This window comes from Taudactylus pleione, unplaced genomic scaffold (assembly GCF_031769625.1).
Source record: "Taudactylus pleione unplaced genomic scaffold, aTauple2 ptg000538l, whole genome shotgun sequence".
Taxonomy (NCBI): Eukaryota; Metazoa; Chordata; class Amphibia; order Anura; family Myobatrachidae; genus Taudactylus; species Taudactylus pleione.
This window is the reverse complement of record NW_028284940.1, coordinates 327204-342642: the sequence shown is the minus strand read 5'-3', so window position 1 is coordinate 342642 and position 15439 is coordinate 327204. Positions and strand designations below refer to the sequence as shown.

General features: G+C 45.9%; 1 protein-coding gene across 1 annotated transcript in view; it reads right to left on the bottom strand.

Moving 5' to 3' along the window:
- Positions 1–12854, bottom strand: part of SHISA4 (shisa family member 4) — a 76515-nt gene extending 63661 nt beyond the window's left edge. The window contains exon 1 of the mRNA XM_088451157.1: positions 12643–12854. Coding sequence (XP_088307283.1) covers positions 12643–12700 — 58 coding nt within the window. The 5' untranslated portion in view covers positions 12701–12854. The remainder of the gene's footprint in view (positions 1–12642) is intronic.
- Positions 12855–15439: the final 2585 nt, after the last annotated feature.

Genomic DNA, 15439 nt, shown 5'->3' with positions numbered 1-15439 from the left:
CTGACGGAAGGCCTGTGGTGAAAAACCTGTTAGGGGGCCTGTGCCTGAAGGAGAGGGCATACCCCCGACAGGCCACCTCGTGTACCCAAGTGTCCTTGAAAGTCAGACACCAACACTGGGCGAACCGAAGCAGACGGCCTCCCACTCTGGGATCCCCCAAAGGTAGGTCCAGTCCGTCAGGCCGAAGGCTTATCGTCCGACTTGGGGGCGGGGCATCTTGTACTCCAAGCCTGTTTCTTGGGCTTGGCAGACTTCTTGGGCCCGGCCTGTCTTGGAAAGGACTGCACTTTGGACTTACCCTGGGCCCTGTAGGGCTGAAAGGACGAAGTACCAGACCCCGATGGGACTGTAGCCGATGGCAGACACGCAGACTTAGCTGCTGCCAGAGTGGCCACAATCTTGTCCAGATCAGGGCCAAACAGGATCTATCCATTAAAAGGCAAGCATTCCAAACCCTTCTTGGAATCTGCGTCCGCTTTCCAAGAGCACAACCATAGGGTGCGACGAGCGGCAACAGCTGCCGAGGAGATTCTGGAGGTGAGGAGACAGATATCCAAGGCTGCCTAATTAATGTACGTATATAGTAAAAAAAGACAAGCGCTCTTAGCAGTTTTTAGTGGGAGGTTTTGATGTAGGGGGGAAGAGTATGGGGGTTTAAGGAAAAGGGCAGCCTGAAGATGTGAGTGGTCCTAAACTCATGTGTTGCTATGTCAAATGATAAGATATGTACACATACGAACCCAAAAGAGGGATATATATGTGTGCAGATACCACCGGCGCACCCACCCACATATGTGTGTAAATCTTGTTGATTAGTCACGTTATTAGATATGGTACTATTGAGTTAGTATCGGCAATGATAACCGGAGATAAATTATCTGGAGAATATTGTATCCTTTATTATACTCTTAGTGATTTAGTCACAGTGCTCCAATATCATGCGCACAACCACAACCTTGGTGATTTAGGCTGCGAGTGATGGGGATACAGTTATTACTGTGAGTTGAGTAAAAAAAAGAAGAAAAAAAGAATGAGGTATGAAAAAAATCTAATAAAACAATTGGATGAGTGTACTGGGTGGAATAAAAATATCTTAGTCACTGTTTGTTGGTACTACGCGAGGTGTGTGGGTCGTGTCTGGTGGGGCGGCATCCCGTTTCCCCCTCAGTGCACTTATCTCACCCTCAAGCGTCCTTTGTGTCCACCTCCTGGTGGACTCCGGTTGACGGACCGACGGCTGTATTCCTGAAGTCCTATGTCCCTCTGTGATGCAGCGCACCGTCCATGCGCTGCTGTGAACAATGCTCCACGCTGCCTGGACATGAGACTTCCGGGTCCCGTGATCTCGCGGTCTCTGGGCTCTGGCCCTGATTCAGAGCCGGACGCTCTGACAGAGCGCTCGCTCTGAATCAGGGCCGTCCCTCCTCCTTTTTGGAGCGGCCAAAACGATGGTCGGGCTTGCGACGAGACACTAGTGATGTCAGTGGGGCCGGCCCCAGACGGTAGGCATTCCCATGGGAACACCTCCGTCTGTGCAGCCACGCCCCCGGCACACCCACCAAAGGGGGCATGCTGTCAATCACCATCGACAGCACGCCCCCTTTGGGGTGAGACCCATAACGACAGCTTGGCCGGCGTTATTCGGGTCTCGCGCATGCGCACGACGGAGCCACCTCCGTCGTGCGCATGCGCACTTGGGCAACATCGACCCACTTGCGAGCGCTCAGCGCTCGCGAGCGGGTCTGAATCAGGCCCTCAGTGTGCTGGGCAGTGGCTCAACTCAGGAGGTGGACTGAGGAGACTTCTGGAGACGGAGTTTGGCGTACGTAGTTGCAGATGTCCAATGCGTTTCAGCCTTCTAAGAGGCCTTTGTCAAGGATAGTGTGTTGTTCAGGGTATTGATGTTTTATACACAAGGGGACCAATCACACGGAAAGAGATGGAAAAAGGGTGTGTACCTTATTAGCGTTTTGATAGGAGAATAAGACCTCAGTTCTTGTGACCAAAGTAGTGTTCAAGGAGTGTGTATACCGATAAGATGGGAATGATGGCTATGTGGTCTTCACACATGATAATTAATATCAGAAGGTACTGACAAAATCTCACATTTAATTCTAATGTGATCATTGTTGTGGGGTTATCCAAAATGGAATTATGTCAGGAGACCTAGATTGAAATCTATATTTAAACCCGACGGAGTCATGGTTTTGAGCAAAAAAAAAAATCCATTTAATTTCTGCTCTGTTAATTATGCAGATGTGGTCACTTTCTCTCCTTTTGAGTTTTGGTTGTTCTAGTGCCATAAACTCTAGGGTGGTGGGATCAGATTTGTGACATTCCTTAAAGTGGTTGGAGACACTATGATTTGTGTATCCTATTTTAATATTACGGATGTGCTCATAAATCCTTGTTCTGAGAGCCCTCGTGGTTCTCCCTACATATTCCTCTCCACACCCGCATCTCTGTAAATAAATAACTCCTTTTGAGGCACAAGTCAAATCTTGCTTCAATCTATATGTGTCATTGGTTGTAGTTGATGTCAGAGTCGTGATTTTTCTAGATGATTTAAGTGTCGTCCTGCATCCCATACATCTACCACAATAATGGAAACCTTTCTGATGTGTTTTTAAATGGAGTAAGGATTGAGACTGGATTCTAGATTTTTAACTAATTTTTGTTTGATGTCAGGGGCTTTTCTGAAGACCACTTTGTTTTTTTTCTGAGAGTATGGTTTGTAAATCATGGTCGTGAAGAATATTCCAGTGCTTGGATATGACTTTTTTGAAGTTAGAAGAATGGTTATTGAATTGTGTATGTCTTTCTGCTGTCTTAATAGGGTAGTTCTGTCAATATTTTCAATTTCCTTGAATGCTGAGTGAATGAGTGTTTATTATACAGTTTGTGGGAGAATTGCTGTTTCATGATTTCACCATGTTTTACATAATCTTCCTGTTTTGAACAGTTTCTTTTGATTCGTTTAAATTGCTCAATCATGTTTTGTGATGTGCACTTGTGGCCAAAATGTAGCTATTCACATCTACATCTTTCCTGTATGTTCTGGTCTGTATGGATTAATTCTCAATGAAAATATCAAAATCTAAAAAGTTGACCTTTTGTTGACTGATGTTAGAGCTGACTTCTAGATTCTTGTCATTGGTTGATATGTATCTCAAGAATTCTAGTGCTGACTCTGATGAACCCTTCCATAAACATAGTATATCATCTATGTACCTCAACCATAGGATCAAATTAGGCCCAGAGTCATGCCCCTTCCATATGCAGTCCTCCTCCCATTTAGTGTTCCCGCTAGGCTGTTTTAGTGGGGCGCGGTGCCCTGCCCTCCAGGAGGAGGGCAAAAAGCGCCCTGCCCTCACAGCCTGCGGGTGCCGTCCTCACCCGCGGGACGCAGTGTCCCGCGGGTGGAGAAACGTGCGGTGACCCGGTCACCGCCGGAGAATAGACGCCGGGCGCAAGTGCCCGGCCTCTATTCTCCCTTTCTGCAGCGCTTGGGGGCTGCCCGACGTGTTGGGCCGTGTAAGTGCCGGGCACACCCCCAAGTATGATGAAAAGGGGACGCGTCTTATAGACATGCCCCCTTTTTATGACCACGCCCCCTTTCGGGTTGCCCTCTCTAGCTCCGGCGCCCTGCCTGCCGCCGGAGCTAGAGTGAACACTACCATTTTCACATAAAAAGGTTGGTGTAACTCGGAGTCACCTTCGATCCCATGGCGGTCCCTGTTGTCTGTAGGAAGAATGCGTCTCCAAACCAGACGTAGTTGTGATGTAAGATGAACCTAATAGATGATATTAGAAAGTTGATCTGTTCTGCAGGTAAGCTAATGTTTTTCTGTAAAAAGTATTCTGTACTGGATAGTCTCTGTTCATGTTCTATTATGGTGTATAGTGAGTTCACGTCACACGTAATAAGCCAAATATCAGGTTGCCATGTTATTGACTGTAGCTGTCTAATAATGTCTGTGGTATCTCTTATGTAGGCTGGTTGACTCTTAACTATATCTTGGAGGTAGGAGTCTACATATTGTGCAAGATTAGCTGTGAGTGATTCTATGCCAGATATTATGGGTCTCCCTGGTGGTGTCACAGAGTTTTTATGTAGTTTGGGGAGAAAATAGAAAACTGGTATTCTGGGATTTGTGTTATATAGAAAATCATGTTCCTTTTTGGTCAATATGCCGCTCTCCAAGCCATGTCCTAGTAGTTCTTTTAGATCTTGTTGGAATTTTTTAGTGGGGGGGTCACCCCTCAGGACCTTATATGTTTTGGTGTCACTTAAAAGTCTGGTGGCCTCTTTGATATAATTTTCTTTTTCCATTACTACTATGGCCCCCCCTTTTTCTGCTGGCTTGATGATTGTCATGATTCTGTTGTAATTGTTTCAGTGCTTTCTGCTCTCCCTTAGTTATATTGTTGGAGCCTAGTGCAGATTTGTACCTGCAGTTATGTGGTTTCTTATTTAGATCTAATTTCTCAATGTCTTGGGTCACCATGGACTCAAATGTTTGAATTAAATGATTTTTTGATTGCCTCGGGTAAAAATTTTATTTGGTTTTGAAATCAGTGTGTTTGAATATGTCCTGCTGAGATGTGTTGGTATAGATCTTTATGATAGGATTTGTATATATATATAATAATTTTTTTAAAGTAAGTTTCCTTATGAATGATTGTAGGATCACAGTAAATGTTAAATTTGTTTGGTTGATTAGTCGGGGCAAATTTCAGACCCTTTGAGAGTACACTTTTTTGGTCCGATGTTAGTGTGGTTTTGCTGAGGTTGTAAACGCAATCTTTTGTTCTATCATCTGTTGCAAATGGGAGGAGGACTGCATATGGAAGGGGCATGACTCTGGGCCCAATTTGATCCTATGGCGGAGGTACATAGATGATATACTATGTATATGGAAGGGTTCATCAGAATCAGATACATACATTTACTGAAATGCGGGTGTGGAAAGGAATATGTAGGGAGAACCACGAGGGCTCTCAAAACAAGGATTTATGAGCACATCCGTAATATTAAAATAAGATACACAAATCATAGTGTCTCCAACCACTTTAAGGAATGTCACAAATCTGACCCCACCACCCTAGAGTTTATGGCACTTGAACAACCAAAACTCAACTGGAGAGGAGGTGACCACATTTGCATAATTAACAAAGCAGAAATGAAATGGATTTTTTTTTTTGCTCAAAACCATGACTCCGTCGGATTTAAATACAGATTTCAATCTAGGTCTCCTGACATAATTCCATTTTAGATAACCTCTCAACAATGATCCCATTAGGATTAAATGTGAGATTTTGTCAATTATTCTGATATTCTGACCTTCTGATATTAATTATAATGTGTGAAGACCACATATCCATCATTACCATCTTATCTGTATACACACTGCTTGAACACTACTTAGGAGAATAAGACCTCAGTTCTTGTGACCAATCAATACGCTAATAAGGTACACACCCTTTTTCCATCTCTTTCCGTGTGATTGGTCCCATTGTGTAGAAAACATCAGTACCCTGAACAACACACTATCCTTGTCAAAGGCCTCTCAGAAGGCTGAAACGCATAGGACATCTGCAACTACATATGCCAAACTCCGTCACCAGAAGTCTCCTCAGTCCACCTTCTGAGTTGAGCCACTACCCAGCACACTGAGCCCGAAGCCCGCGAGATCGGGACCCAGAAATCTCGTGTCCAGGCAGTGTGAAGCATTCTTCTCAGCAGCGCACGGACGGTGCGCTGCATCACAGAGGGACATAGGACTTCAGAAATACAGCCGTCGGTCCGTCAACCGGAGTCCACCAGGAGGTGGACACTAAGGACGCTTGAGGATGAGTTAAGTGCACCGCCGCCCCACCAGACACGACCCCCACACCTCACGTAGTACCAACAAACATTGACTAAGACATTTTATTCATCCAAGTTCATTCATCTTTTTTTTTTTTTACTCAACTCACAGTAATAACTGTATCCCCATCACTCGAAGCCTAAATCACCAAGGTTGTGGTTGTGCGCATGATATTGGAGCACTGTGACTCCATCACTAAGAATATAATAAAGGATACAATATTCTCCAGATAATTTATCTCCGTTATCACTGCCAATACTAACTCAATAGTACCATATCTAATCACGTGACTAATCAACAAGATTCACACACACATATAAGGGTGAGTGCGCCGGTGGTATCTGCACACATAAGTATCCCTCTTTTGGGTTCTTGTATGTGCCCATCTCTTATCATTTGTACATCTCTTATCATTTGTCATTAATGTACGTGGCTGAGTCTCTGAGATTGCCCTCTAACTCTGCTTGCTCCACAGAAGAGTCAGAGTCCAGAGACGCCTCCAAACTATCAGCCCAGCGCAACATGGCTCTAGCCACCCAACACATGGCCATAGCCGGTCTGGACGCCCCTCCAGCAAGGGAATAAATGGATTTCAGGCAAATTTCAACCTTGCAATCCGTAGCATCCTTTAAGGAGGACATGGAGGGCATGGGCAAAGTAGCACTCCTCACTAGGCGTGTTACATGAGAATCCACTTGCGGAGGAGATTCCCACTTGGAGAAATAATTATCCGCAAAGGGGTATGCAAAAGCCAAACGTTTCCAAGGCTGGTACCGTTTACCCGGATTTTTCCACGCCTCCTCTAAATGATCCACTAGTTGACCAGATAGAGGAAATACAGTGGCATCACCCTTGATATCCTTAAAGAAGGCGTATTTGGATTTGGCCATGGGGGGATAGTCATCCTCAATAACCAAGGCCGTACGGACTGCCCGTATAAAGCCAGGTATATAGACCTTAGACTTGGACTCCGCCACCTTAGTACGGAGGGGCTCCTGGTCAGAAAGGTCAAAAATCTCACCATCATCAGATGACACATAATCCTCATCATACTGAGCCATCTGAGACACTAAAGGCTGCTTATGAGGCCGCAATGATGACTCCCCCTGTAAAACGTCCGACAGGTGTTGCACCGTACTGGACAAGGAATTGACCCACGCAGGCTCCTGTGAGACCTGGAGGGGCGAAAGCGGGAGACACTGGGGTACCATCAACTGTCTGGGGAACCCCTGCATGGGTGACGACAGCACCGACTGCTGTGACAACCCCATCTGGGGGAACGCAGGGGGAGTCGCTTGCTGGCCCACAAGGGTAGTAATTGCCTTAGCAAAACAAGCCAAGGGCGGTTCCTGCACAGGTGCAGTGACAGAAATCGGGTGTGATATAAGATAACACACCCTACATAACCCCTCAGAGTTTTCATCACCCTCCGCTAATGGTACATTACATGCAGTACACTTCAGCTGAAGAGGAAAAACACGTTCACTCTCAGACATAATGAGTGTAACGGAGTGTATGTGACTCCCCTCATAAATGCTTGTATAGTGAGGCAATGAACACCCTGCAACACCGCGCCGCAATGGCTTTAGTAGAGGAAGAACAGGGATAGGAAAATTGCTGACAGTGAGAAGTGAAAGTACAGGCAGCAGCACTAGCAGTTAGTCACATACAATGCAGAAATAAATCCCTGCACTATCAGCACTATGATCAACTACACAGACCAGAGCCTGGTAGGAAACAGGGCTACATACACCGACCTTAATCGAAGGAGAGTTATGCGGGGGGACCCGGACCAAGATGCCACCAGTAGTCAGCGTCCAGCAGCGTTTGCACACTCCTTATAAATCGCCACCAAAGAGCAGAGAGGAGGCGGGCCCGGGGGAGGAGCGCTCACACAGGCAGCCAGACCGCTATGGAGAGGTACTGTGCAGCGGGGGAGGCGCCGGCTGTATACAGGGAAGGCATGCTCCCCTGGCATGTAATTAACCCTTGGGATGCCGGACTTTGCCGCTCAGCCACGGCCAGCTGTCCCTGGGCTATAGTGGAAGCGCAGGTTAATACCTGGCTCCACATGCAGCCAGTCCCAGGGAGCCCCCTGCCTGGGGACTTAGGACTGTGTACATCGGCGGATACCCTTCGCGGGACCCCACCGCTTACCTGCCCCCTTGAATCCAGACACAGTCCAGGCAATTTGGAGTCACCGCTAGCTGTGACCCCAGACACCCACCAGCATTCCCGGATCAGTACCAGCATTCTGGTCCGGCGGGGTGGAGGAGCGATAGCATAGACATCAGTACTAACTGTGTATGCTGTGCAGCTCATCTTGTGCAGCCACAGCTGCCTTAAAGAACTTCAGGGGCCATAATAGCCCCCCTCTGTTAAAGGTGATCCGACTCCGAGCCGGGCACCTACGAAACAGAGTTGCCTTGGCTTGGGGGCGGGGTATAAGAGGGGGACCCCAGTGCATCCTGGTGAGTCTGAAAACGTAACTCTGTGGTGCCCGATGTCATTGCCTATACCCCAAGTTATACTGTGGATACCCCATGGACCCTCAAGTAGAAATGGGTTTAACGTATTAAGTCTGGTATTTCAGGAGGGTGATATGGATGTGTCAAGTGTTTTTAACATGGCACATGGTTGCAGCAGGCGTTTTTTTAACGTTTTTTTCAAAAAGTGCGCTTTTACTACATGAAAATATACTTACACATTTTAACGTACCCCCAATTTACGTGGAACAGTATCATTTTTTAACATTTCTTCATATACGCATATTACCGCCAACCGACGCAGTTTAATAATAATAATAATTTTATTTATATAGTGCTTTTCTCCCATAGGACTCAGAGTCGCTTTACAGACATCAGAAAACATGGTACATTGTACAAGGATTTGGTGTTGCAAAAAAATAGAAAACCACACTGAGATAATTAAAATCAACCAAAACCTAGAGAGCACAATAAGCATATTGCGGGGTTGGTGCAGACATTTTGGGAAATAACTTCCATGGGTTATATATTCCACCCACAAAGGTACCAAATGGGGCAACCGTCTTGGGCGCACTACGTAGGATTACCCTGGGTGGAATAGGTTACGCCTAGAAGAGATGACACAAAATGGGTTGTTGCAGCATCCTGATGGTAGGAATAGGGTCCCAACATAATAGTCAGGTCCATGTATTTTTCATCCCATCCACGAGTGTACCAGGTGAGGCAGCCATGGTGGGCGCTCTATGAGGGTTGCACTGTGGGTGATAAACCATACAAGGACCCAAGGAATATATGGGAAAACTTAAGTTTAAGTAGCCTAAATACTTTTATTACAGCCAATAATACACTTCTAAATAATTTTCCGATGTACGTCAGCCAATTCTTGGGGTACAGACGCAATTTCCTGCTTTTCCTAACTTTTTCACCTATTTTCGCATGTTTGTTTACGAAAATCGGAAATTTTTGCCGTTTGTTTAAGTGAAAACCGGCCGATTCGCATCTACATTGAATTCGGCCCTAAGTCTGAGAACACTCTCCCGTCGAGAGACAGCTTTGGGATATATTCCTTAAGGTGCCCCATCCACTAGAAGATTAAATTGAGCGATTGAACGATAACAATATCGTTATCATTCAATCGTTCATAAATAGTCCGCAAAAATGTTCAAAACGACCAGCGATGCGCGCTCCCGCTGGTTGTTTACACATCTATCATCGGGCAAACATGCTGGACAACCTGACGATAACATCAGGTTCAGCATGTTTGCAGATGATTGATGTGCCTACACTGAACGACTGCTCGTTCAGTGTAGGCACATCACAGACTGACAAACTACTGCACGATTACAATGTCGTAATCGTGCAGTCTTTTGCCTGTCTTCTAGTGGATGGGCAGCATTCGATTCAGATTTTTGTGCTCTGTTAAATCCATTTTTCCTAATCCACCTGGGGGACACTGCAATTTCATCATCTGAACACTCTCTGGTTCACTATGGGCCTGATTCAGAGCCGGACGCTCTTTCAGAACGCTCGCTCTGAATCAGTGCCCTCCCTCTCTTTTTTTAGAGCGGCCTCCTGGCCGCTCGCATAGCTGTGGGTAACCACCCACAGCTATAGCGAGCGTCCAAAAATATGGTCACGATGGTCAAGACCATCGCGACCATTGGGCTTGCGACGAGACCCTTGTGCTCGCGAGCGGGTCTGAATCAGGCCCTATGTTTTTTAAGATAGTTACGGTCTTTTCTTGGGACTTTGGACCTCATTCAGAGGCGGTCGTTAGATGCAAGCGGTCGCAGGGAATCAGGGCGGCCGCTTGCATTCTGAACGGCCGCCTCCTTGTCGATCGTTACTACCCACAGCTTAACGACCGACCAGGTTGATGGTCACGATGGTGATCACCATCGCGACCATCGGGGCTTACGACCAGACCCTAGGGTAGGGTCTGGGCACTCGTAAGCCCGAGGGAGCTTTCTAATTTGATGGAGCAGGAAGCTCCCCACTGACATCATTGATGATGTCAGTGTGGCCGCCCACAAAACAGCAAGCGTTCGGAAAGGAACGCCTCTGTTTTGGAAACCACCCCCCCCGGCCCGCCTACCAAACGGGGGCAGCTGTCGACCAACATCAACAGCTGCCCCTTTGGTAACGAGCTCCGGAGCGACAGAGTTTCTCTGTCGCTCCGGGGCTTGCGCAGGCGCAGTGCGGCCGCTGCGCGTGCACAGGCCAAACCATGGAGTCGGTTATAAGCGCATCGGCGCTCGCGACCGACTCTAAATGAGGTCCTTTGTAACTTTATTGGAGGAGAAACCGTTGAAAGAGGGTTAAGGAGGAGTTTCAGTTTCTGTAGTAGCACACTTTATAATAATACTACTACTTTACTATGGCATAAACTGCTGTAAGCCTATGGAGCCATATTCCGAGGAGAGTGATCCTTACGATCCCTCTCCCGCAGCCTCTGGCTGACTCCAGAATCTGACATTGTGCATAATGTGTCAGATTTACCAAGAGTAGTCTTTCACAAATTTCACATCTTCCAATATGCCGGTGATGTAACTCGTAGAGACAGAGGTTAGCGCTATTGCTGTTCCTGCAAACTACAGTTAGTACATAGCCAAGGCAGTGCCGCAATTATTAATACATATGCCCCTAAAAGTGAGAAGGTTCAGGATTATATCACCAAAGTTGCGAGGAGTCTCCAGAAATAGGATACTGATGAACTACTGAGTATGAGTGTGCTGCAGCCCCTATACACATACTAACTGTAATTGTACTGTTGTCAGCAAAACATGGTCTCTGTATTCAATTGTGTCCGCATAATATGACTTTTTTGCCAAGCTACATATATTTACTTTTTTAAATGCATTATGTGCCATGCTGTTCAGGCTGCAGGAGTTAAATAGTGCCACAGCACATTAAGAACATCTCCTCCTATAATTTTCCATACAGTAGTATTTAAACCTTTTTTTTAGTCTACTCCACCTGCCCAGTTTTGGTCTAAACTAAAAAAGGATCTACTAATTCAGAAGATGTGACTAGGGATGGACCTAGTCTTCCATGTTTCACTACCATCTATGTTTTCCTTTCGATGGTAGTGCTTTCACCATTCGATGGTGGTTTTCCGATGGTAGAAGCCATTGAATGATGTGGAAGGTGATGGCGGACCCAGCGACAGAGGTGGACTAGGGGCACAGCTGTGAGGGCCCCGAGATTGTAGGGGGCCCACACATACTACTTCCCTTGATTACTGCCTGTGCTGCTGCATGATCAAGAGGGCACATAAGGCAGGTACTGGCCGTGTCCATAAGGTGAGTCTGTCAAGTAATGAAGCTTTATTGCTTATTGCACTGGCGGTGGCCGGTGCAATAAAGGTTATTTTGTTTATAGCGATGCAGTGCAGGCAGCCAGCGCTGCCACTACTAGCAGACAGAGGAGCCGCAGGATGGTAAGTGTTGGTGCTGCACTGTGGGGATCTGGTTGGCTACCAGAAGGACACTCACAGGGGGCTGGCCACCAGAGGGACACTCACGGGGGGCTGGCCACTTGAGAGGCACTGACAGGTGGCTAGCTGCAGAGAAGCAGGGATGGGGGGCCCCTAAAAAATGTGTGTATTGGGCCCCATGATTTCTGCTGCCAGCCCTGGGTGATGGCCATCTGATGTTAAAATACAATTTAATTTGGGTACAGCTGTGGGGTGCAATTACGCATGCAGGCATTTTTTGCACATGCGTTAATAAAATTTATATTTTTTCCAAAAGAATTCTTTAGATGCGATGGTTAGTTACCATCACATCGAAAGTTATGATGGCAAAGTCCAGCTATCATTTGATGGTGGGCTTCTGATGTTCATCCCTAGTTGTAACAAGTACAATAATCATATATACAGTAATCTTGGCACAACATCAAATCTGTTTACTGAGAAATGTTTACTAATTCTGCATTTTAGCATTCCTTCTTACTTTTATTCATATAGATACAAACACAAATGTGTGTGTGTATATATATATATATATATATATATATATATATATATAGACATAAAACATACATACATACACTATACACTTAGAAGAAACAAAACTGTCTGCAATGCAGTAAAATAAAATGGTCTAGGGCAAATTTCTCTTTGTCAAATTTAAAAGAAAACACAGTTCTATAATTAACACACAGATACAGTATTGTAACTACCCCAGAGTTATAAATAACCGAACCTCACACGAATGCCAATATGCAGCAAGTTGTAACCACATCTATTAGAAGCACACACTAGCGTTAGAGGATCAGAGGCTCACCGAATGTTAATAAGACGTATAGTAAGACCCAGACGGCTCCTTGAAGTTTCGGTGCCATCTTCTGCTGCCTCCAGATCCAGAAAGGACTATGCAGGAGCTGGGAGGGAGTCACCCTTGCTGTGGCTAATACACTCCGGCGGGCCTGAGTCTGCGTGAAGAGATGTACATGTGTAGAGAGGGGCAGCCACAGCGCCTGCTCTCTCCTCCTTTGCTGTCTGTTGCTCCTCCCGGTAACAGTAGTAAACATAACATAATATAGCCCAGCTCAGTCTCTTCCAAGCGGCAGCATCTCTGCGCCATAAGTAAGTGCCTTGTTACGTCAGTAATGCAATCATGTGCGATCAGGTAAATATACACATACAATATGAACAAATGTAATTATGTAATGCATAAAAGTTTATTTCCCCATGACACGTGCTACTCTGTTAAAATGTGAATTTGAAATTACATCTTCCATGTTTTGCTTTACACAAAGTGAATATACTACTTCTACTTCCCTTCTCGCTACCTTCCAACATGAGGTACAGAATGCTCTGCTCCTGGACTTTCCACCTAATTCATGATTGCAGACACCTGTGTTGAACTAGGTAATAGATGAGAAAGGCGTTTCAGCACAGGTGTCTGCAATCATAAATTAAGAGGTCCAGGAGCAGAGCATTTTGTACCTAATGGAACGGGTCATGTTGGAGGGTCTGCTTCTCTACCCAGTCCGTCATTTCTCACCTTGGACAGAATATAACGCAACGTGATAAATCCCACTAATTACTGCATACATACTGGTGTTAATAGATAACAATCGAAAGGGACAGTTCTTCCGAAAAGAGCTAGGACTTCCGGATTTATGACCCCGCAGGGTCCTCGGGAGTCCTGTGCATGCGTGAGCTGCGGGGAGAATGGGAGGGATTTACCTTAAGAACCCAAGTTAAAGACTATTCAACTTCAGATTCTGTACCTGAAAGTGACGTGCAGTTAGGGCGGAAGTGTGGTTTCCTGCCCACACAGCCCACCAAAAAAAAGAAAGTTAACCCCTCACGGGCTCGCCAAATGGTTATATTCCTCTATGCCCACTTGGATGGTAGGGAATGACGTTGGACACTGGCTGATGATGTCATGGTCAATCTATGGAAGGGGATCTAGCTGCTTCCGGGTTCTTAATACCTGGTAAATTATCAGTAAGTTATATATTAAGCTGGGTACACACTATACAATCCTCGGCCCGACAAGCCTATATCTGACAGCTCGGGCCGAGAGTTGTGTAGTGTGTACGCAGCACCAAGGCATGACGGTCTGTCTAAAAGCCGTTGGATCTGCTCCTAACATAGGGTGTGCTGCACAAGCTATACAGGTCCCGTTCCAAAGGCATCATTCTGAAAGTGTAGCATGTATGCATCTGCCTCCACTGTCTGCTGACAGTGCATTGTAAAAAGTCACCTTTTGTGGGCGCTTGTATTTAAAATCAGCGATGACGTGATTCATTGAAATTCCTGTAATAACCTATATTATTTTCCCGAATCTGGTGTAATAGGGGCATATGAGACAATAGCTCTCCCCTCAGTGGCCAGTCCATTGTTAGCATCTCCTATTAAGGGCCCTTCTCTTTCTCCTCTTCTGAACTGTCAGGGAGCTCACTGTAGCAACCAGATAGACAGCAACAGCTTCAGGAGGCCAGTAGAACTCCCTAAAATGTGAGTCTCCAGGACATTGCAGGAGAGCAGGCATGTAGGATATATTTATTAGAGTCCATATTGTCAGAAGTCCATTAACCTATTTAAGCCTCAAAGTATTATAAGTTTTCTGAAGTAAAACTCAAGTCCTTATTGGCTTAGCTGCACCATTCACATAAAGGACAGTAATCATTTGAACATAAATGTAATACCAAATTGCGTCTGAAAAAACCCATGCAGAGAGTGCAGTTAATAAGTACACAATTCTATTGTAGCATGCAAGATGCTAATAAACCAAGACGGCGCAAATAAATATATATATTTAATATGATTCTGCACTCACGCCTTCATCCTATCTCACTCACTGGGGTGTTCCCTTTTTGGACTAAGTCCAAATATCAACGCACAAAGATGTACCACACATTTGTATTGCGTAGTCACAAGGGCACTCACCAGATTTGGTTGAAAAGCATCAATATTGTTTATTTTTCAGCTGTGAATAAACAGGCAAATCCAGGTTGCAATGACAAAAAAAAAAACGACGTTTCGGTTTAAGTCAGGGCTTGACAAATTTTTCTAAAATCTAGGAGCCAGGATGAAAAAGTGTAGGAGCCAGACCACCGTCCCCCCAAAAAGAATTACAGGAGTGAGTGAGGAGCACAGCTCTGTGTTTAATGCAACTGTTATACACACTATACTAGTCCACAAAATGGTCACAGTTGAATTGATACAGTAAAATGGAGGCCCCTTCACTGCACAGCTCCCCTGCTCCACCCCCCACCCTGCAGTAATAATGGACCACATTTCACATAAAATAATGGTGCCAGAAAGTACAACAAAACCCCCGTCCCCTCGTAGTCACACCACTATCCCTCTGAAGCCGCTCCGCAATCCCTGGTCACGCATAGACCCTACAACCAGAGACCTCTATACAGCCGGAGATAGGAGACAGTAGACAGCCAGGACGTACAGGAAGATCACCGTAGACTGGGACAGACAGCAGGGATAACAGCAGGCCAGGATGGAGAGGAGTCGTCAGTGCAGGCCGGGATGGACAGAGGCACAGCAGCCACCGCAGACGACACTCAGCACATGCACTCCTGTGCATGATATGAATTCCGCAATACTATAGG